Here is a 23506-nt window from a genome sequence, read left to right as displayed (position 1 = left end):
TCATTAAGCACAAAAATCCTCCAAAATCCATTACGCCCGTATGATTTTTTTGATTTCTGAACTACTTCTCTCCTTTTCTTCTCTGCACAGCGATCCAAAATAGCAGTGTATGAGAAGATGTGGTCATACATGAAATCGGCTGAACCCTCAGTGTTTGTTAAGACTACGCCCGATGGCGTAGCCCGGGTACGAAAGTCAAAGGGCAAGTTCGCCTTTCTCCTCGAGTCCACCATGAACGAGTACATCGAGCAGCGGAAGCCGTGCGACACCATGAAAGTGGGAGGGAACCTCGACTCGAAAGGCTACGGTGTGGCGACGCCCAAAGGCTCAGCATTAAGGTGGGTGGAATAATATAACAATATCCCCCATGTTGTTATAGTATTCCACCTACCCTGATGTCCCCCTGTTGTCATTCTCTTCTCTTTTTCTTGTTTTTTTTTCTATGGACACAGAGGTAACGGTAGTATGCCTTTCAATGCACTTGGATACAAAGGTTAATTAATGATGATCAATGTTTTTTCTATACTTTTATATATGTATGAAGAGTTGCTATTCTATAGTGGAGAAATCCAATCCAGATAATAAGGCTAAAGCTAACAGTCATTTCATATTTATGTCTCTCTACTGTTGCTTTTCTCTCTCCTTCGATCTCTCCTTCTGTCCCACGTGCTGTCCTACCTGACTGTTGTGTTGTCACTTTTAATTTAACAGTTCAATGGTTTTTCAATTTAGCCCTTAAAAGCTGCGCTGTCACTTGTGACGAATGTTAATTGCATGATGTTTGTTGTTGTTACTTTTCTTCTCAATGACAAGTGTCCCCATCCCGCACACTTCAGTTCTAAACTACGTAACCCTTCATGCCACCTTTTCCAAGATTTAACACTGTCTCTACCTTATATGAGCCTTTCTTATCTCTCCATATTCCTGAAATTCTTAAACAATTTGTCCTTTCCTAGACCATTCTGACCAACAGATAGTCGTCTGTGCATAAGCCCCTGCTTTGACAGTGGTAGTGTCACTACCATCTATTCTTATGATGCTTAGTACAATTATTACTTTGCATTAGATTTCTCACGGACCTGTGCATTTTCTTACAAGTTATGTTTTATCGTTTCAAGAAATGCTGTTAACCTGGCAGTTTTAAAACTGAATGAGCAAGGCCTCTTGGACAAATTGAAAAACAAATGGTGGTACGACAAGGGAGAGTGCGGCAGCGGGGGAGGTGACTCCAAGGTCAGCCTCGATGTCACCACAATCGGGTACCATAGTGCAGAGTAATCGGCAAGGCTGTTACACCAACCCAACCATAACCAAAGCAACTGTTCACCCCGACCAACCGGCTGCTGCCTCCAAGGCAGATCACCAAATTTACTGATAGTCTCACCAGAAGGTTTAACAGCGCAGATCAAACCATGGAGCTCTTGCTTAACCAACAGAAAAATAGTATTTGTAGAAGTTGACTGTAATGTTTGAAGATATAAAAAGAGTACAAAGAAGAATTAGGAGTTTTGTGTGTTTGACAGGAGTGACTGGAAATTCTCCAAAATAAAGAATACAGATGAATGTGGCTGCCCTGCAGTTGTGAAAGGTTGAGCTTTGTTTATTCACCCTTACACATGTGCAGGGCAGATCACCATAGTCCCAGATATTTAGGCTTTATCCAGGTAGCTTTGATAGTTTGAGGGAAACCAGCTGATGAATTCACGCAGATGCAATTCAAGAAGAGACTTCGGAAGAGGTGAAAACCTTCACACCTCCATGTAGGTGAGGTTTGCTAATCCAGTCAAATATGGCTCTGCAGTAGTTCACTGCACTGCTGCTTCACATCCGTGACACTGGCCCAGAACCTTTGAGCTTGAAAGCCAATTCTACTTAATAGTAAAAATGGCTGCTCAGCCGAGGCCGACAGGGAAGCAAGGGGAACAGCGGCGTCTTGAGGGGACTAAGCATTGCAGGCAAACGTGAGAAGTCTAATTAAATAAAAGACTGAAGTTTTTTTGTTTTTTTTAATGGTTGATCCGATAAACCACCTGTGGTTTTATTCCACCTCATGCACTTCCTATCTTAATATCCCAGCTGTGACCCTCTTTCCCATCAGATCTCCATCCTTTTCTGTGGTTAAATGATGAATGATTTTTCCATTATGGCAGCTAATGGTGCAAAGTGACAATTTAGTGTTACTAAGATTATGTGCCATGAAGCATTGGGCTATTTTCACAAAATTACACAAAAGGCAGCGGCATGATATTCTTTACAATGCAGGTCAATTTAATGACAAGTGATGGTGTCAGGTAATTGGCTAGACTGCAGACAAGCTGCAAGGTCCCATGGACTGCAGACTGTGTGATTGCATATTCATAATATCATTTGTCATGGATTGATGTGGAAAACGATGAACCGTCAAGCAGCAGCTATTCCTTTTCAAAATAGCACCAACACAAGAAGCAACATGAGGCACATATCAAATAATGTGTAGCCTCAGTTTCAGTGTCAAAAAGGATTTTTGAAGTGTTTTTCAATGTATTGCTAACACTGCTATGTTCTGTAATCACCGAGCTCAGGAAGCCTCCCTGTGCCACTCAGAGCATTTGAAAGCATCTGTCTCTTGTGCTGCCATCGATCCATTATCATGCAGAGGTATGTACTGTCCTGTCCTGTCTGTTTCCTGGCTTGTTTTGGCTCTCCGGGACTCAGGGAAAGGCCCAGATTAGGTGGAATAAAGCGGCCTGGAGCACTGTGTTCCAAACAGTGGATCGCTTGGCCCAGACCTGCTCCCAACTACGGCTTCCAACAGACATCAGGAGATGCACATAATCATGCACACAGCTGCATGCACATCCGCTCGCACACCGTTAACACACCACTCTTTCTTGACTTGAGGCGCAACACACTGCTACCTAGATTGAGTTTCAGACACAGAGCATGTTACAGGGTAATTGCATTGTTAATCAATGTCTCTCCAAGCCGAGACAATGGTCTGGTCTTCACAGTCTGTTTCTCCAGATTGGCTATGAGGGATATGCAGTGGTGTAATCTTCTCTCAGTGCATTATGTGTTGCATGGATCCCCTGAGGGGACATGACTCCCAGGGAGTAGTCAGGTCGCTCATTTATCAATGCACTATTTTTCTTTGCCTCCAATTTGCTTTTCACTTTCACAGAAAGAATAACCTAAACCACAAATGACCCACTGTTATAAATACAGACGTATATTACGCCTTCAAAATGTGATCGTTATCTAGCTCTGCACTTATTTTTTTTTCCTGAAGTAATTTAGTGCAATGGAACATTATGCTACTTCCTGTTGACATACAAATGTATATGTCAAAATACAACTTCTAGAGATATCAAACAGCAAGAAACATCTGTGTCAAAACTTAAATTATGCAGCTACAGGCAAATATGAGATGAATTATTCCACTGATACTGTTGAGCCTGCAGCTCTGTGCAGTTTTAGTTGGGACACATTCATCTGACACTAATCTGGTGTAATTGGAAGATAAGGTTTTCTTAGTGATGTGTTGGGATAGAACACATAAGAATTAATTAAGCTTTCACTTTTGGGCACAGTTACTTGAATCTGTAATTGGTTGTAATACCTGCAGAATTGACTGTTGTCAGTGTAGTGACAGTAGCATTAGCCAATCAGAGGGTTAAACACACACTGTGCATGGCAAGGCAATGTCTATTACGTAGATATTTTTTTGTTGTTGTTTGTTAAGACAAAGCTCCTGTTGGAATCAACTTGTTATTTGCTGTACAGAAAGCCTCTGAGACTACCTGCCCCCCTCCACCCCCACCCCACCCCCCACCCACCCACCCACCCTAAACCAATGTACCATGGTGCTTTTGGATATTCATAGACTTGCAGATTGTACTTTCGGTACCTGCTTGTCGTCCTGTCAACAGCGTCTGCCGATTACTCAAAGCGATATGGGTAGGTCCTGGCTTTAGACTAGGGGTTATGAAGGTAATAGGTAGAATGCCTGCTCTTTGTGATGTTGACATAGCCAGGTGCCCTGCTTTATCGCTTTGTAAAGTATGTAGTAGTTTAAAAGTTGAATAACATAAAATAACATAATATAATGTTATTTATGTTATTTCCCACGTGAAGAACTCCTGTAAACCTTGCAGTATTGAAACTCAGTGAACAAGGCATCTTAGACAAGCTGAAAAACAAATGGTGGTACGATAAGGGTGAATGTGGAACCAAGGACTCTGGAAGTAAGGTCAGTCGCTGCAGGTCTTTTGTACTGATTCCAAATTGCATTTTGACGTACTGTTCATATGCAAGACAAGACTTCTCTGACATCTATAGTATGCATTTTGTTTATTTGCTACATACAACTTTTCTTTTTTTCTTAGTATTTCAGTTTTTCTGCCACAGGCTGTAACAGTTTATATGTGGCTTTAACCCGAGGCACTGCTTCCCCAAATTCTTTTTTTCTTTTATACTATAAAAAAACAAACTTTTTTAAGCAATATAAAATGTAGAAACTCTTTTTTGTGAAAACCGTAATGATAATACTTTGGGGGAAATTGCCAAAGTGCCTTTCAGACATACTATTTTAATTGAATCACATCAGTTAACAATTGTTGATAAATGCTATTTTTGCTCATTTTCATTCTTGACATTCATGACACTTTGACCATTATGCTGCTGTTTCTATTTACCAAACTGTTAATGAAAATTTGATTTATTTGTGTTGTTACTAGTTTGCATCGAGATGTGTCTATTAGATTCCTTGGCCTCCTGTGGTGTGATGAACAAGCAAAGCCTCTTATTGTGGTGATTTACGCAAATTCGACTTTTTTAAGCGGCGAGAGCACCGTAGGGTGTCCTCTAAATCTTGTGGCTGCTTTGAGATGAGGTTAGAGGCTTTGTTTGCACATTATAAGAAGTTGAGGAATGTAATAAACCCACTATTTAACCCTCTGAGATACAGCCAAGGCCTCAGAAGATAGGTTCCCCATGCTCATAGGGTTAAACTGCAAATAGTAAAACTCTCATGAACACATTTTTTTATGAATATATTTGGTAGGTAAGCAGCAGCAAAATGGTTTGACATTTAGTGGATTTTTTTGTTTTTTTAACTTTAATCGAGCTATCATTCATCTACAATGAATTTGACTGTACTGTATGACAATGTTGCCATGAAAGTTATACGTACATGTCGCTAAGAAGATGGTAAAGACAGGGATTTTCAGAGTTGTTGACCTATGCGATACTGACCAGCTTCCTTACATGGTCAAGAGCAGAAGCCATTTTAACATACATGTAGCGCAGGACAGGGAAAGCTCTACATTCACCAGCAGATAAGAGTAGTTGGCTTCTTTCTCCTTAGTGGAGAATGGTTTGACTATGGCAGTCTGAAGTTCCTTATCAATATTTGTGACAGGACAATCAGTTCAGTTGAAATTTTAGGCTAAGCACCTCATTACACGTTTAATTTTTGTTGCGTGTAGCTGTTAGTATCTATAATCTTCCTTTGGTAGCATCAGTAAGACAGAGCAGGATAATTTTCTACTAAATCAGTATTACTGTTGAGTCAGGACAAGACTATGTAAGGCTCAGTTTGAAGGATACATGCTGCATTTTGTTCTGCTGCCCTTGCTCCACTGCAAAACTCTTAACTATGTTCTTCACTTTCCCCCAGGACAAGACAAGTGCTCTCAGCCTAAGCAATGTGGCTGGTGTCTTCTATATTCTGGTCGGAGGGCTGGGGCTGGCCATGATGGTGGCTCTGATAGAGTTCTGTTATAAATCACGACAAGAAACCAAACGGCTGAAATTGGCCAAGAATGCCCAGAATTTTAAGCCGACTCCCCCGACCAACACCCAGAACTTTGCCACATACAGAGAAGGCTACAACGTATATGGAACCGAGAGCGTTAAGATCTAGAGGTACGTTGCCTCGCCCAGCCGTCCACAGGGTCCCTGTGGACTGCGATAGAAGAATTTGGTGCACAAGAAATCTTTTTTTCTTTTAAATCAACACGGGGTCAAAATTATACGTACAGCTTAATATTTGGATAAATGTCCCTGAGCAAGTTGCTTCTTGACCAGACGCCTTTGGTAGCCATCGACAAGCTTCTGGTTGAATTCGTGTTGGACATTTGACGTTCTTCTTGGCAGAATTGATAGAATTCAAACTCATTTGTTGGTTTCCTGGCACTGAACCCACTTTTGGGCACAGTCCACATATTTTCAAATGAGTTGAGATCAGGACTTTGGAAAGGCCATTGAAAAAAATTCAACATTAGCCTGCGTGATCCATTTCACAGCCAGCTTTGTCGGTGTCCAGGCGTCTTAAGTCCATTTGGGGCAATGAACCAATTCCACCGGCAGCAAAATAGTCCCAGAGCATGATGCTACACCATACTTACAAATTAGTATAAGGATCTTAGGGTTTAATGTCTCACCTGTACTCCTCCCAACATATCTTTGGTAATTTGAACCAAGCAAGTCAATCTTTGTCTCATCTGAACGTAAAATTTGTCTCCCAAAAAAATATTTCTTTGGCCATGTGGTCAGCTGCAAACTTGAGTTGTGTTTGAAGGCATCTGTGTTGGAGCATGGGCTTCTTTCTTGGATGGCAGCCTCTCAGTCCATGACTTAGTTTCTTAGTTTTTGTCTATTACAGATGCACGTTGTACACTCATTCTGCCCCAGAAAAGGAACAGTTCTAAGAAATCATTGAAAGCTAAATATTGTGGTGACATTCATGTAAATGAGTTTATGTAAACTTCTAACTACAACCGTATATCACTTAAAAATGTATGAATACGGGATAGCAAATTTGACATTTATAGTCTTTTTTACCAAATTATTAAAAAAAAAAAACCATTTTCCTACTCACTTCAAGATGGTTTTTGTTTTACTTGCCAAGGTTTTAAGATATCTACCTCTTAGATTTCAGCCTCCTTCTCAAAACAATTAAGAAAAATGGGATGTAATTTGTGGTGTTCATAGCATTGAAGCAATTGCATTTAAAACAATACTGATTTAATCATTTTTGGGCACCTACATATGCAACAAAGCATGATGTAAACACAACATTGGAACATAATCATTTATTTGGATAGCTTTTGTGGCTTGATGAATGCAAGCCCAAAATTCAAACTTCTTTTTGCTCATTTTTGGCCTCCATCAACAGTTTTCACACACAAATATGGCTGCTAACTTGCTTTGCTGGAAACTAGGGTGTATTGAAATCATTTCAGGAAGCTATTCTTGCTGAAAACGTCAGCATGCTTGGTTGAAAGCTTGTTGAATAAACCGACAAGAAAGTTGCAGCTCATAAATCCAAATGAACCGAGCTGAAAGATGTTAAAATGCTCCACGAAGTTTAAGGCATCCGGAGTCATATGAAAGTTCTCTGTGGGTTCATTCACTTCGAGCGACCCCTGCCTATTTGCACACGGTCATGCAACCGATTGCAAAAATAGAAATAAATAATGTGCAGCTATTTAAAACTTCCACAAAATCCTTTCTTACCAGAAAAGGAGACCATATCATCAGAGATAATCCTCAGAACACAGTAGTTTTCATCGGTACAATCTCTATTTAAGTTTCTCCAGAAAAAATTAAATAAACACTTGCAGCGAAAGCTCGCTGGAAAATATCACTAAAAGCCAGAGGGAAATCGCAAAATAACTGCACAGCAGTTCTACAGAATTTCACTGAACAAAGGGGAGTATGCGCTGAGAAGTACACAATTACATGTTCGTTTTGTGTTTGATTAGACTGATTGAATGCGTGTTCTCATTAAACACAAAGCATGACATGTCAACCTATTTTAAACACCCTCATAATATATTTTCTTAATTAGCTTCTTACTTTGAGTGATGGGATCCACTGACGCAGACAGTATTTACAAGGGAGACTTCTGTGTTTTTTTTTTCTCTTGCAACTGGTTTGAAGTGGGCAGGACTTGGTTGGAAAAAAGTGATGTCACGCATGTTAAAATAGTTCAAATCTGATGACAGTTCGGGGGAATGTTTTTCTTTATTACCCGCAATGTCAATCAAAATGATCAAACCACATCCACTGACCTGATGAAGCATATCAGTTTACTTCAAATTAATAATGATAAATTGTGGGTTTTTTTTCCTCCTACTTTCACGAACTTGAGCTTTTGTAGCTAAAATATTTGATACTGTTGAGTGACTTGGAAAGGTTTTCAAACCAAGCTTTACAGGCTATAAAAAAAAGTAAATACATTTCGAGGTCAGATGAAGAAAATCCCCACATTCACTGATTTGTATTCATTTTGAAATGGAAGTTTTGAATTCGCAGTCACATATTTCCAGCATGAGTTGTGTAGCTGTAAATTTGTAAATGTAAACCTCAACTCTTCTCATGTTTGCTTCTGCTCTGTATGTTGACAGGTTTAGGAAACATTTCCATTTTCCCTTACAACTGTGACTGAACATCTATGAAAGGCACAGGATCACGGGGATTGAGCTTCACGCCAAATCCTCTCGGGTGGACTCGGCACGATAATCTGCAATGACGACACGACTGGACTGGTCATGGGAAGAGAGCCGATGTGGTTCCCTCCTCTCAGTGCCTTATGGAACTCAGAGTCCAATCAATGCAACTCATTCACAATGATATTGCTTTTTGCTTGAAACTCATACAAAACAAAAGAATGGTGCAGTGAGAAAAAGTGTGATATATATATATATATGTATATACATATATATATGTATGTATATAAGTATATACATACATATATACATATATATGTACACACATACATAAATACATACATTTAACATGAATGAGAGAACTAAAGCCATCATTTGCAACCCTAAGCACATAATGAAGTGCCAGAAAGACAACGAATCTTACATGACAAGTGTCTAATTGGTTTCTTGTAATCAATATGATCGGATTACTCTTCATCCTTCTGCTGCCAGATTTTCACTGGTTATATGTGTTCAAAGTATTTTATTAGATCTACGCAGTGCACTGTAAGACACTGGTAATTAGACAATAGCTTTTATACTACTGTAAGTCACTCCTCGTGACCTTGTACTTGTTTTAAAAGATGGATTGATCTTATTGGAGTGAAATGCCATTCAGCCCAAAACAATGATGTGTGTTTGTACTTTAAACTCTGGTGCTGCTGCCACTGTCTTCTGAAAGTTTGACGGGACTCATGAAGATGAGAAGATGATCTGGTGTGGGCTTTTACGCACTACACAACCAGGTCATAATTCGCACTTCCAATACTGCCAAGAGTGTGTTTTGTATGACGACGAGTGTGTAAAGCAACGTATTCATGCCTGAGTAAAGAAAATCTGTTTGGGATTTACAGTTTGTAAAATATCAAAGGAGTGCTGACTCGCTAAGGTTTGTCGTTCTGAACAGTCTTTCCCTAGAAGTCTGGGCTCATTCAAGTCTCCTGTACATCAAAGTAAAACCAAACAAAAAGGGTAATTCAATTGTAAATGAACTGCAATCCAATTTAAGGATAACAGTAATGGCTTTTAAACTGTAGTATTTTGGATTACCTTTCCATTTTCTTTAACAATTGCACATTTTACAATGAGCTGTGGTTTGCTTTTAATTTGATTTCCTTTAATGAGCATTACAGTGTTTGGTGACTTCACTTAGTAAAATCAAAAGTATATGACTACAACGAAAAATAGATTTATACAAGATCATACCAGGGAGAGTCCTGAAGCTTAGCACATTTCCATATTGCTGTAATAATTTCTTTTCTTTCAAAAAGACTGTGATTCCATAGGATTTAGGAAGATACTTATCTAATCACCTGAAACTATGGGCAGATAGTTTTATATAAAAAAAAATTGAAAAAACTGATAATGTGAAGAAAAATAAAGAGAAAGTTGGGAGAGATGTGTAAATTTAGATAAATGAGAACTATTTATATTACATGATGAAATATTGGTTTTCCCTTTTTCTGTTTTTTGTTTTTTTTCTAGGAAAATGCATGTGAAATCAGTGATGCTTGACGAGCTCCGCTACTCACAAAACAGACTAAGGTTAATATTAGAAATCCAGCCCTGGTAATTCTTTTGTAAATCAGTTTCACCTTTTTTCTTTTTTGTACGTCTCACCTTCTGCAAAAACTAAAATCGCCAGGCATAGTAGTGGGTACAAAAGAGCAAAAGATGCATGCATAATTTGCTGAACCTCATTAGTGAGGCGCTGTACAGAGAATTTTAATACATTTTGTAAATAAAATGTACAGAAAGGGTCCTGTGTCTGTGTTCATGTCCTTTCACACAATTTTTTTGAAGCTGCCTACGTTGAGCGTGGATGATTCTGTGGCCTGCGGGGATTACAGGAGCACAGCTCAGCTCAGGTTAAACACACACGGCATACTTTAACTCCAGCATGGGGGAGTATCAGTAGCCTGTGCAGCCCTCTGCAGACAAATATACAGAGAGGAGTTTTTTTCCTACAATAGTCCAATATTGAGCCGTTAGTCAGAGGAAGTGTGTGCATGTTTTGGATCAATAGTAAAGCACCATCTGCTTCACTCTCGCTCTCCTGCCTTGCATCCACTGATTGAGGGTTCCATTGACAGCTTCATCTGGCATGTGGTCTGTCTTTCCTTCTCTCTCTTCATAAGATGCATTGTGACATAATCAATAATGTATTATAATAACCACCAATTGTTTATAAAACATACTCGGCGCATGCTGTGTCACTTATAATTCCATCACAAGCTTTAAGCCTTTATTTTAGGTAGGATGTTTTCGTCAGGATTTCCTTGAAGTAAATACAGCAAAGGGACAGTTAATCATTTAAACCCCGCTTCTTCCTACAGAGTAAATTCGCACGTATACAGTAAAGCAGCACAACGCTCACTAGATTGGCCCGTCTGTGTCATTTTACCGGTCTCTGCGTCTGCATTGTGTGTCGAAATGAATTCCTTCTTCCAGAGATCCAGCCAGCCACAGCTCAAATAACAAATCCAACAAACATGGCAAAATACCAGTGTGCGTATGTGTGTGTGTTTTTTTCATTCATTTTTGGATGCAAACACTATGATTCAGGATTTATTCACTGCACCAGTCATGTGGAAGAGACTTGGGCTGTATGAAATGCTATTCTACGATCCAAACAAGCCATTTCTGACAAACCATGAAAGGATATTGCTTTTTTGTTCTTTCTCTGCCTCGCTGCCTCTCCTTTTGTATTTTTTTTTCTTTGTTATGCCTGGACTGCTTCCAAATAGGAATAAGACAATGTGGGGGAGTGGTGTGTGAAGATGCCACTGCACTGCAGTACATGATGCTCCTGAGACTGTTCTCTGGAATTAGTTTACTCACCTATCAAAGAGGGTGACACACTGGCACTGTTTGTCCTGCAAGAATAGGAGAAAAACAAGGGGCGACTGGCAATTAGGACAAGGCCGTTCATTCAGAAAGTGACACAGGGAAGAAAAAAAAAACAACCCTGCTAATCTAATCAGAGGAGCCAGAGAGCACATTTCCTTTCACCAGAGGACGACTAATCATCCCCCGCTGCGTCGTCGCACACTTCTTGAACGTGTCGAGCAATGCGACTGTAAGGGCTGGCTTCTCGCTGCCTCTTCGGGCCTGTGGCTGTGAAAGCTAATCTGATCTAACATGGCCTCTGTCACTGAGAGGAAGAAGGTTATGTGTATGTGTGTGTGTGTGTGTGTGTGTGTGTGTGTGTGTGTGTGTGTGTGTGTGTGTGTGTGTGTGTGTGTGTGTGTGTGTGTGTGTGTGTGAGAGAGAGAAGAAGAGATAGAGTTTGTGCCTGGGAAAGAAAAGAGAGGAAAACTCAAAAGGCTGAAGGAGGACGTATCACGGGGAGGATACTTTGATTACTGCTGGAGAAAGGGTAAAAAAAAAAAAGCTTTCTGGTTCAGTAACTCCCTCACTTTGCAGCGAAGTGCAGTCTTTCACCCCATCTCTCTCTTCAAGGACACAATGAATAAATCAGATTCCAACTCACTTGTTCCATTTCCCCTCTTTTCTCCACTTTAGCTCTGCAGCTATCTTCAAGTGCACCTGAGGAGACCTGCAAGTCGGCAAGTTCAGCTGGCACTGATCAGCTTCTCAAACATCAAAAAGACAGTTCAAAGTCACTGTCATATTTTTTTGAATTAACTTTTGGCGTAAGCGTTTTTCTCACTTCGTCTGCGCTTTGTTCTTCTCAATATTTCACTCCTCTGACTTTATGAACATTACCAAATTCTCGTTTGATTTCATTAAGCTCTTTGAAGAGCTTTTTAATGAATGCAGAGACAATAGAGACGTAGAGAGATAACACATGGAGATCATGTGTGGAGCCTCTGGGGCGCCGCAGTAACCAGAAATGAAAAGAATATTAGAAGAGAAACACCATTCGTGTTCTGTGGCAAATAAGAAATAATGATTTGCATAAACTGTGTCTCACCACTCATTCTTGATTTACATTTGCCATGTTTTGTAGACACGTCTCCCATTTATGCAAAAAGCCCCACTTCTCCAGACGGTGAATAATGCTGGTGTGACTCAGAAGCTATGCACAAAGCAAGAGGAGATCCCGTTACTGTTTGATTAAACCAGAATGGGCAAGACTCACGATGCGACTCTGAATGGCGTCTGATCACCGACGATAGGTGCACCAGCTCCAGCATCTGCAGAGACAGCTGCCCTCATGGGAGTTTTGTGCATTACGCACCCAGGGTCTACAGTTTATGGAGAATCAATGCTGAGATATGTAAGACGCATGCAGTCATGACAGCAGAAACACCTCAAAGTGAGAGGTCAGATGAGAGGCTGCTCAATCTGACACACAGGAAATTCACATATTTGGAATAAACTCTGAGTTCAAGTCAACTCTTTTTGCTTGTACATGTGAGTCCATCAAATTCACTCTCAAGCAGAGTGAAAGTAACTCATTTCTTAAAGTTGATTTTTTTTTTTTTAACACTTTTCAGGAGTTGAACCTGAACTCTTTGGGAGTTAAAACGCGACTCCTATGAAGAGTAAAATTAATTTTGTTTAAAAGTGAACTCTTTCACAGTGTTTACAGTCAACGCTTAAAAGCGTGTATTGTTAGACATTCATGGAGTTAAAATGTCATCACACTATAAAGGTTTTAGGTAAGACTGACAACAAGATAACGTCATATTCATCACAAATGTATATGCATTGTGATTATTTTCAGTGTCCAACAATTAATGCTGCATGAAAATTTTGTGTAACAAGTTGGAAACTAACCAATGTATTGGTGCCACTGTGATTGGTATATACAGTATATATGTTATGTTCCTACACTTGTGGTTTTGAATGATAGCCCCATTTTATTTATCATTATGTCTTCATTGAAATATTAATAAACAGAATGTTTTAGCAAAATTAAATATAATTTCTGCCCATCACTTAGATTTAATTTGGTTGCTTTATTCTCAAAAGTTGCAAAGAAATAACTATGGCATGCTGGGAAATGCTAATACGGCAACAAAGCTGTGCAGTCAACACTCAGCGAACGAACATCAGAATATAACCACACCAAAGAGTAACACTGAACACAAGCTGTAGTCTAACTTAGAAAATAAACTCTCAAAATCAAACTCTTTGTTTAACCCCAGGATATTTCACTCCAGAAATGTGCTGTGCAGGAAGACCCACATCTATACAAGTAGAAGCTCAAAATATAAAGAGGCAACTTGTCCAACAAAATCCTTCATTCTGCTGCAACACGGTGGCTAAATAAAACATTTTAGCTTGTGTACATTGAAGCTTTAAGTGATCAGTGCATCAAAGCTGCAGGACTTGTTCATTCCCTCCAGACAGTCAGTCCCACTCACACAAACCGCTCCGGGTTCAGGAATATTGCAGTGGACTAAAGAAAAAGTCCACTTTCAGAACCTCAAGCCCCGTAACATACCGCAAGTGTCGTTTTCACTTTCCTGCAAACTGCCTCAGTGATTCCTCAGGTCATCATTACCTGCATTCCTGTCATTTCCAACCAAAAATAAAAGTTGTGCCCAGGGAGGCCTTATAGGAAATGTGGGGCCCCTTTGCGCAAAACATCTCACGGCTGCATTACATTATTGATTGTTAAAGCTCTGAGGAGAAATTGATATGTTTTCCTCTAGAAGAAGGATTTCACTCCTGTATTACTACATCATGAGGCTTTGCATTTCAATTGAGGGACACAAAAACTGATGTTTAAATATTGCCTGATAAACAAAATAATGTACTATTTGACTTTTATTTGAAGATTTCTTCTTCAGTAGCCTAATGGATGTTGAAAAACAGCTTTTGGTGCATTACTGCCACCTTCTTGCAACTGGCAACGATAAAAAAATATTTGTAATGACTTGCTGATATACCAAAATATCAAAGATCATGAATCATCTGAGGCTGTATCATCTAAATTTGTCACTTATTCTTCACATTAAAAATATGTCCCTTCCTAATAATCATTTTAGTGTAATACAGTAAATACACTCCATGGTTTATGATACATTAAGTTTTGTTCTAAGCAGATAAAAGGATGTGTTTATCAACAAACTTGTACGAAGCATCTGTAACTGGTGTGTAAACAGCTAGATGAATCCCTCATTGAATCATTATATTTAATGACATATGTTAAAAGGTGCAAATCATTCACATGTGGGTTTACTGCATGTTCATAGAAAATATTTGTATTCCCTTTCTGAGTATAGTTCAATGAGAAGCTTGATACCACTCTCATATCTGTTCAATAAATATACACTTAAAAAAAAAAAGTCCATAAAAATACAGCTCAATCTATGATGTTAATATTAAGAAACTTTCTGCATCAATTTTTCTCAGTTGTACGCATTGTATTGTGGGAGCAAACACCTGCATCAAGCTCAAGAAGTGCAAGAGGCACAGCAGCCATCAGGCTTGTCCATTACTCAGTTAAAGTTTCGGACCCCGGAGTTGGAGAAACTTTTCTGACACTTCTGTGGTGTAAAATTAAGAATAAAAATGTTCAAACTGAAGTGATTTATGTAAAGGACCACACGAAACTTGTGATGATTTGAATTTTCAGTGGGAGGAAAAAAAATATTTGGCAAATGCTACTGAAGATGAGGATGTACAGCCCAGTTCAGACCAAAGATTTGCGAGCGAGATGATTTGAAACCCGGGAATAATCACAATTCACCAGTCTGCAACATTCTGAAACCTACTAGCTTACACCAAAACAAACTGGATTAAACGGTTCAACATCTCCATAGCAACGACATTTTTTAAGTGCTATTTTTCAGGCTTTTTCATGGCTGAACCACCTTAAAACATTAATGAGGATGGTGATAGTGAGTCACTTGCAACAGCCCCTTACAAAAAAACAAACAGGAATTTCACATGTATGTGATCACATGACCACATGTGAAACACGTATTTTGCCCATGGAAAACATGTAGTTTTGGAACATTTTCATGGTGTAATGTGTGAAGCCTATGTAGATTCCTATGCGAAAACTTTCCCACATAGTTTCACCATGTTATCATAAGTTGCAACATGTGGTAAACATGTGTCATACATGCGATCACATGTGTGCCATGTGGGAAACATGAGAAACTCGTGTATTTTCTGTAAAGGGCAGCATTTCTAGTTGTAATGAAAAGACAAAAGCATAAAAAAAACCGAGAGGATCGAAAATTTGGAGCTGTCCATGGATGTTTCAACAAAAGGTTTGTGTCATACAGACACAGCTGTTCCTTCAATAAACTGATAAGGTGATATTTTCTTTCCTTCATCCAAAGCTCTGCAAAGAGCAGAGTTGCCAAGCAACCAATTGTCCTATTTACACTTTGGATTTTCTAAATATTAAACAGAGGTGTCAATCTTCTCACCAACAACATATCTTGAGGTGGATTCCTGTGCAAATTCACTGCGGTGAGTGCCAGATCTCAAAGCAAATACTTTGGGATGAAGCAGAACAATATCTTCACAACATGGATGAAAAAATCTGCAGATATTACTTGACAGACGTGTCAGAGGGAACTGCAGTGTTGGAAAGAAGAATTGGAGGGGCTGAAGGCATGCAGAGCTTCGTTAATCACATCATTAGAACTGACAAGCATCTCAGTGTGACTTCACATCTGGACACTGCACTTGCTCAATAAAGCTAACGGCAGTGCTCTTTTATACACCAATCGATTTGACATTCAGCTGACTGCAAAAATATACCCTTTCAAATGTAATTTATGTTGACCAGATGTATTACACACTTCAGTCTACATTTATAAATTGAAATGATCATCGGTCATCAGCTGCCAAGATACAGCAAGTACTTCTCTAGCTAAGAATAAATTGTCTTAATGTCTACTTGTTTGAGTTTTGCTGGTCACTGGTCTCCAGCGTGGTCTTTTACAGTCTAATAAAACTATAATAATAATAACTTTATTTATATAGCACCTCTAAAAACAGAGTTTACAAAGTGCTCTACAGAGAAGCAAAGCATATACATAACATCAAGGAGGCAAAAAAGACCATACCATAAAGGTAATGAATACAACAAAACCAAACAAATAACCAAAACGAGCAAATGGAATAGAAACAAACAAATGAATAAAATAAACAAACAAAAACAGGGGAACAAAAGAACTGCATAAAATGACATAAAAGGACGACATCACTTAAAAGCAATTCTATAAAAATGGGTTTTAAGAAGTGATTTAAAAGAAGTTAATGATTCTGCGAGCCTTATCTCCTCAGGTAGGTCGTTCCAAAGTCGAGGGGCCCTAATTGCAAAAGCACGGTCACCCTTTGATTTAAGTCTGGACTTTGGAACAGCCAGAGGAGCCCCACCGGAGGATCTAAGGCTGCGAGTTGGCTCATATGGGGCTAACATTTCAATAATGTAGCTCGGGGCCAGACCCAGGTGGGCCTTAAAAGTGATCAACAAAATCTTAAAATCAATTCTAAAACCAACCGGGAGCCAGTGGAGAGAGGCCAGAGCTGGAGTAATGTGATGTCGTCTGTTAAAACCAGTAAGAAGCCGAGCTGCTGCATTCTGGACTAGTTGGAGGCGGAGATCGATTTTTGGTTTATGCCAGAAAGGAGGGAGTTGCAGTAATCAAGTCGAGAGAAAATGAGGGCATGAATTACTTTTTCCAGGTCAGAGTGTGACAGTATGGGTTTGATTCTGGAGATGGTTCTTAATTGAAGGAAGCAGGACTGGACCATTTTTTTTTATCTGTGTTTCAAAGCTTAACTGAGAGTCAAACATTACTCCTTAGTTTCTGGCAACAGGTTTTAAATAAGCAGGCAGGGGACCAAGTTGAATCTCAATGAGACTGGTGTTATTGTTTGGGGAATTGAACAATATGACTTCTGATTTTGAGTTGTTGAGCTGATGAAAGTTTTGAACATCCAACAGTTAATGTCAGAGAGACAATCTAAGACAGCCTCCAGGCTCTTTGGGTCACCAGGTCTCAGCGGAAGGTATATCTGTGTGTCGTCTGCATAGCAATGAAAAGATACATCGTGTCGTTGGAGGATTTGGCCGAGTGGAAGTGTGTAGATAGAAAATAAAATTGAACCTTGTGGTACACCACAGGTAATGTGTGTCGTGGAAGACCAGTAATTACTTATGGTGACCGAGTAGTTTCTTTCTGAAAGGAAAGAATAAAACCAGCTAAGTGCAGCGTCCTTGATGCCAACCCAGGTTTTGAGGCGATCAATTAAAATGGTGTGATTTATGGTGTCAAAAGCTGCACTTAGGTCTAAAAGAATTAAAACTGCACTCTCCCCCCTGTCTGCTGCTAAAAGGAGGTCATTAGTTACGTTGAGGAGGGCAGTTTCTGTGCTATGTAGTGCTCTAAAACCAGACTGAAATTTCTCAAAGATGTTGTTATGATTCATAAAAGCTAAGAGTTGTGTTGAAACCACTTTTTCTAAAACTTTTGATAAAAATGGAAGTTTAGAAATTGGCCTAAAATTGGAAAAAACAGAAGGATCAAGCTTGGGTTTCTTTAAAAGAGGTTGGACCATTGAATGTTTAAAAATCGATGGGTAAGTGCCATTTGCTAAAGAGCTATTTATAATCAATAAAATGCTGGGCCCTACAGTGCCAATAACCTCTAATGTGTGATCTGAACATCATAAGAGTTTTTCTATGTTTCTACTTCACACAAGAATAAAAGGGGCTATGAGTCAGCTGCTGTCCATCCCTCTATAAACCACTGATTGGCTCCTGATCAAAGTCCCGCTGGATGTTGTTGCTCAACTGCAGCATTTCCTAAATCACTGTGTTTGTCCTCGGGGGGACTACATAATGGATTTTCTACTAATCTGTGAGGAATGATAACATTGTCACATATTCCTAAATAAACAGATCAACCCATAGAAAGGTCACTTCATCATTTGTTGACTCATCTGTCAATCTAATGCAATAATAACTGAGCCATGCTTCCCAAAAGCTTCTTGAGGCTTGAATGATTGTAGCACACAGACTTAAAATTGTAGTCAGATGACCTTCGCCTTGAAGGAATAGTTTGACCTTTTGGAAGATCTGCTTATTTGATTTTCTTGCAGGGAGTTAAAACTCTGTTACACAGATCATGGATTCGCAATTTTTAAATACACATAAAGGAATATAACCACAAAGACACACTCCAAGATCAACTGTTTTCACCTTGAATAACACACATGACAACAGCCATAACAGACATTTTATAGCAATGTAACAAGTAGCCGGCTACTGGATAGAGTCCATAAAAAACACAGTCAGATGTTAACCATTAGGACTGTTTAGCAGTAAAATATAATTCTAATGAAAGGGTGTTTACCACTGCACAAAGAACTAGTGTATATAGTACGTAGCCTGCAGTATGCATACACTGTACACAGCATGCAGCCAAGCCAAACATATGACTGCAAGCTGTTGAGCTATTTAAATTAAGGACGGGCATTTCAAGCAAAAATACTGTTCGATAATCACTCGGAACTAATAGAATTTTGTCTGACTATTACACACAAAAAGAGAAAAAGAAACTCACTTGCGCCGTAAAGTCGGGCCCAACAAATGCCATCCAACTTCTAAAACCATCGACCTTGGACAGAGCTGATGAGAACAATGACTGTAGCTTCATCTTTGAGATGAGCGTGGTTGTTTGCGCTGCAGATACAACATCAAACTTACTTGTTGCCATTGATTATTGATCAGTCGATGCATTATCTGCTCAGTGCTTCACTTTAATGACTGTGCTCAGCTGTGGCAGACTGATGATCTCTGCTAGCTTTACCTGCAGAATTTGACTGCACCTCATCTTCATTTGTTTTGAAGGAGTTCCACACAAAATGTTCTGACCGCAACATCCAATCGCACAATTTTACCTGCAAAGCTGGACAGCCTGGTAACAACATGTTCTTCTTCTCTTTAACTTGTTAAATGGCAGCTGGCAGACAGCTTTTAGGTTCATTACCGCCACCTGCTGATGAGAGTAAAGCATTACAACCAGGTAAAAACTGGAAAAGAGGAAAAACAATAGTCGCACATACTAACTGATTTGTTATAGTTCAATGACTATTCAGATATTCAAAAGTCATGACCCACCCCTAATTTAAATGATTAAAAACTGTAACATCCGCGCATAAGTCTCCGTGGACTTTATGACTGAACTGATCCACAGTCAGCAACATTTGAACTATCCAAGTTCTAGTTGGCCTGAAGTGGAATTACAATTACAGCCTCATACCAAATTACATTACATTAAATTAAATTATATTTAAAAAAATATACTTCCAGAGAGCCACTGATCATAAGAGTACCTATTAAAAACATTAAATATGGCTCCAGAGCTAATCTTACAGACTTTCACAGAGTTGGATTCTGTTATTATAGTCTGCTCTCTTTAGCATTAAAGCAGTGCGAGTCCATTCGAAGCTCATTATATCAAAAGCAAAAAGGTTCTGTCAGTACCTGGCAGCGCATGGAGGCCCATCATTGTTTTAAAATACAAAGATTCCACTACACTACTAGTCAAATGAGGTGCAGGCCGAGACGTTACTTGAATAACAAGGATGAGATGAGTCAGAGAAGTAATTTCATTCATTCACTGAAGCGTCAGCAAAGAGGAAAAAAGTGTGTTTGTGTGTCTGTAAGCAAGTGTGAGGAGGTAGAGGAAAAGATGTGGTAATAGTCTTGTTGTTTGATGTTCCTATTCACAACTGACAGCAGTTACAAGATAATAGCAGGGCTTTTTAAAATGTGACAAGCCCTTAAGCAAATAAATAAAACTCTGAAGGAAAGAATGTAAAAAAAAAAAAAAGAAGAAGAAAAAAACGTGAACGAGACAAACAGAAGGAATGGGCCCAGCTCATTACTGCTGGAAATAAAATGTGCGTGTACAGTCGATGAGCGACAAATCGTCCAGATCTTTGAAGAGGAAGTGATGCTCCTGTCACAGTCGCTCCTCTAGAACCTAATTAGAGCACAAAAGGCAGAGCGGCTCTTGCTTGTCGTCCAGGTGAGCAGTGACGATGTACCTCAAAACGCCTTTGAGCACTCATGAAAAGTTGTATCAAAGCTTGACTGCAAATCGCTGCTCTGCACTCCCTTTTAATCACACATACTGGGCTACAGTAGATGAGATAGAAAGTGTAAAAGGCCAGCCGTGCTGCGTGTTTCACATACAAAAGTCTACACGTAACAGTCGCTAATGAATCTCATTATAAGCACACATGAAGAAAAAGGTCGATTACAAAGAATTTCTGCATATATTTTTTTACTACCACTTTTTCCTGTCATTTCTACTCTTTTGATGAGCTATTTTATCCTTGCATACATGCTGGGGTTACTTAGTGTTAAAATGTCATTGTTTTTGAATGGAGAATTAATGAGGTGTTATTTTATTCTCTCTGAGCGTTACACTTTCATATCTTGTAAGAGCCATAAGGTCAGGGTAATAGTGTTTGCCAGTAGATGTGCATGACTTGATTCTCTCTTCTCCTCAGCTGCTTCAGTCTGTACAGTTCATGTTGCTGATGCAAGAGCATTATGTTGTTTTTCTGTCAAATATTTACATCCTCATGTTTATGTATTCTCATGCTGCGCCAACGACTGACAAACCAAAAAACTGGATTACAGAATTGTTTAAAAACTCTGCTTATTGCATGGTCTTACTCACACATTGTATCACACTGCCCTGGACAATATTGCTTGACTTCACGTGAAAAGTGAAATCCCTGCCAACAACATGGGAGACCTTGAAAAAGGAGGGTGGAGGGCTGGGGAGGGTGAGACTGTGATGGAAACACTACCTCGTCTAAATTCAGAGGAATAGCTGTTTCATGTGGAGTCATCAGCATATTTTCAAATTCACTGTCATTTCCTTCATTGACTGTAACAGCAAAAACACTTCATCTGCTCTGCTGCTTGACGGGCCGCGCTATTCAACGGGGACCAGCTCAATAGAAGTGCCAAGCCTGCAGGAAGGCCACGTGTCGTCCAATCACGGGGAGCGGACAAGCGTACTGGCCTCAGAGAGAGAGAGAGAGAGAGAAAGAGAGAGAGAGCTGGAGCAATGGGAGAGATATTATTGTCTGGAAATTGCATTACAGGGATGCATGAACAATAGAAAGAGGCCTGGTCAAAAGATTCCCTCTAAATGTCAGCAAGGCATTTTTAGTTACCTCATGCAAAGTTACTTGTGAAAGGAGTGTTAAAGAGATGAGGACTGGTACATGAGCTAAAATGCCTCCATTCTAAAAATACACACCACTAACCTGACACCCTCTGGACTTGTCTTCAACACAAAACTTTCTTTTTCTGCACTCAGAAGGTAATGAAGAGAGGAACACTTCAAAGAAAGAATCCTTAAGGAAAAATGTTTTACAGTGGCAAATTTATGGGATTTTTCAATTGTCTGTGCATAACACCCATGTCTTATGTGGAAGGCTATTTTTGAGCAATCTCCCTCAGCAATAGCTCACTTTAATAGAACAGTAACGGGATACTAGCCTAGAACAGTGTTCAATTTGATTACGCAGTTCATGGGGACTGCGGACTTTGATAAAGGATTGATTTATTTTTTCAGGGAGCTCGAAATAATAATCCTCTGCTAAACCTTCACAGCCTCCAGGCTCAAACTTTTAATAACGTTATGAGAGAGATGAGAATAGTGCATCACTCCGGGCCTGGTGTGGCTCTGCTCAGTCGCCTTGTACAATACAGGCTCTTCATGTAGCTTTTGGTGCTACTGCATGATGGCTTGTTTGTTTTTGAGTCCTTTATAAGCCATCCAGGAAGGTGCCCTTGGGTTTTATCTTAAAAGTCATATGTGCATTGAAATAACCTGTGCCATGAGTCATAGCGGCAATGAGTGTTTACACAGACAGTAGCTCTTTGTAAAGGCTACGGAATCCTTATAATAGATGTGAAGCTCGGTATTAAATACCAGGGGAGAGCTCAGAGGTTATAGGCTTTGCCGTGCTGCAACTAAATGCAAAATTAAGAAAGGCCAAGATAAGGACACATGAGGGAGATTGTGATATAAACAGGCTGAACTGCCTTCGACTGCCACAGGGGGCTCATAAAAACTGAATGGACACTGTGCTTTGTGTGAATTATTTAAATCTGGAGGGCAAAGAAGACCGTACAGATGCTGCACTCTCAGTGTGTGGGGACGCTGCTGACATGACAAGACACCCGCATTTAGAGAAATGATTCATAGAAAACATGTCAAGATGTGTTGATGAAAAGAAATCAGAAGATGTTCACATATGCAGAAAATAACTAGTCATAGTTACAGATTACATCTATAGTTTTGCTACAGCAAACATCTAACCTGGTTCTTTCTGAATGTAAACAAATACCAGCACCTTTAAAAAGGAGCGGTTTGTAGGATTTACTGTCATCTTGTGCTGAGGTTTCAGACTGTAAACAGCTGAACAACCCTTCACCTCACCCTCTTATTCCAAGCATGTAAGACAATCTACAGTTGCCACGAAAAACATGAAAGGCCTTCTCTTAAAACAGTGCTTGGTTTGTCCCTTCTGGGCTACCATAGAAACATAGCGATGCAACATGGTGTGCTTAATGTAAGAGGACCCACTCCCTATGTATACAAAGACGGGCTCGTTTTAAGGTAATGAAAACCCAATGATTCTTAGTTTCAGGTGATTTTACACTAATGAAAACATAATTATGAAAATTATATTCATCATTTTTTTTTTCAATATATCTTCTTAATCCTTCACACTGAACCAGTACAGCTTACTTGCTAATGTTATCTATTGGCTGCAGGCCGATTTTGCTACCTTCAAACCGGTAGTTGTGCTAAGCCAAGCTAAGCTAAGCAGCTGCTGGATTTTGCTTCAAATTTACTGTACAAACATGAGAGTGACATGCTGCAACAAATAAAATCAGTGCCTTTTGGGGAGTTGAAACAAAACCATGTAAGCAACATTGGGATTCAACTTCAAGTCCAAAATGATTGTCTTTTAGCTCCTGTTTTGGTCACCAACTCCAAAAGGGAATACCTGGCCTTTTAGCAGCCAAGTGCTAAACTAGATTCACCAGCGAG

The 23506-nt window shown here is 39.5% G+C and overlaps 1 protein-coding gene across 5 annotated transcripts in view; it reads left to right on the top strand.

The window, feature by feature from the left end:
• Positions 1-10231, top strand: part of LOC138620064 (glutamate receptor 3) — an 84821-nt gene extending 74590 nt beyond the window's left edge. The window contains exons 13-16 of one of the 5 annotated variants that reach the window (XM_069696992.1): positions 91-338; positions 4114-4228; positions 5657-5904; positions 8391-10231. In XM_069696992.1, the coding sequence (XP_069553093.1) occupies positions 91-338; positions 4114-4228; positions 5657-5902 (609 nt within the window). In that variant the 3' untranslated portion in view covers positions 5903-5904; positions 8391-10231. Of the gene's footprint in view, positions 1-90; positions 339-1118; positions 1234-4113; positions 5905-8390 lie in introns of those variants that run through there. The other 4 variants (XM_069696991.1, XM_069696994.1, XM_069696993.1 and 1 more) reach the window with 4 other exon arrangements.
• The last annotated feature ends 13275 nt before the right edge of the window (positions 10232-23506 follow it).

The sequence above is a fragment of the Brachyistius frenatus genome, unplaced genomic scaffold (assembly GCF_029030835.1).
Source record: "Brachyistius frenatus isolate BFR_SWC_R1_liver_20210118 unplaced genomic scaffold, ASM2903083v1 Contig_22, whole genome shotgun sequence".
Taxonomy (NCBI): domain Eukaryota; kingdom Metazoa; phylum Chordata; class Actinopteri; family Embiotocidae; genus Brachyistius; species Brachyistius frenatus.
The sequence above is the reverse complement of the archived record's forward strand: the minus strand, read 5'-3'. Positions and strand labels throughout refer to the sequence as shown.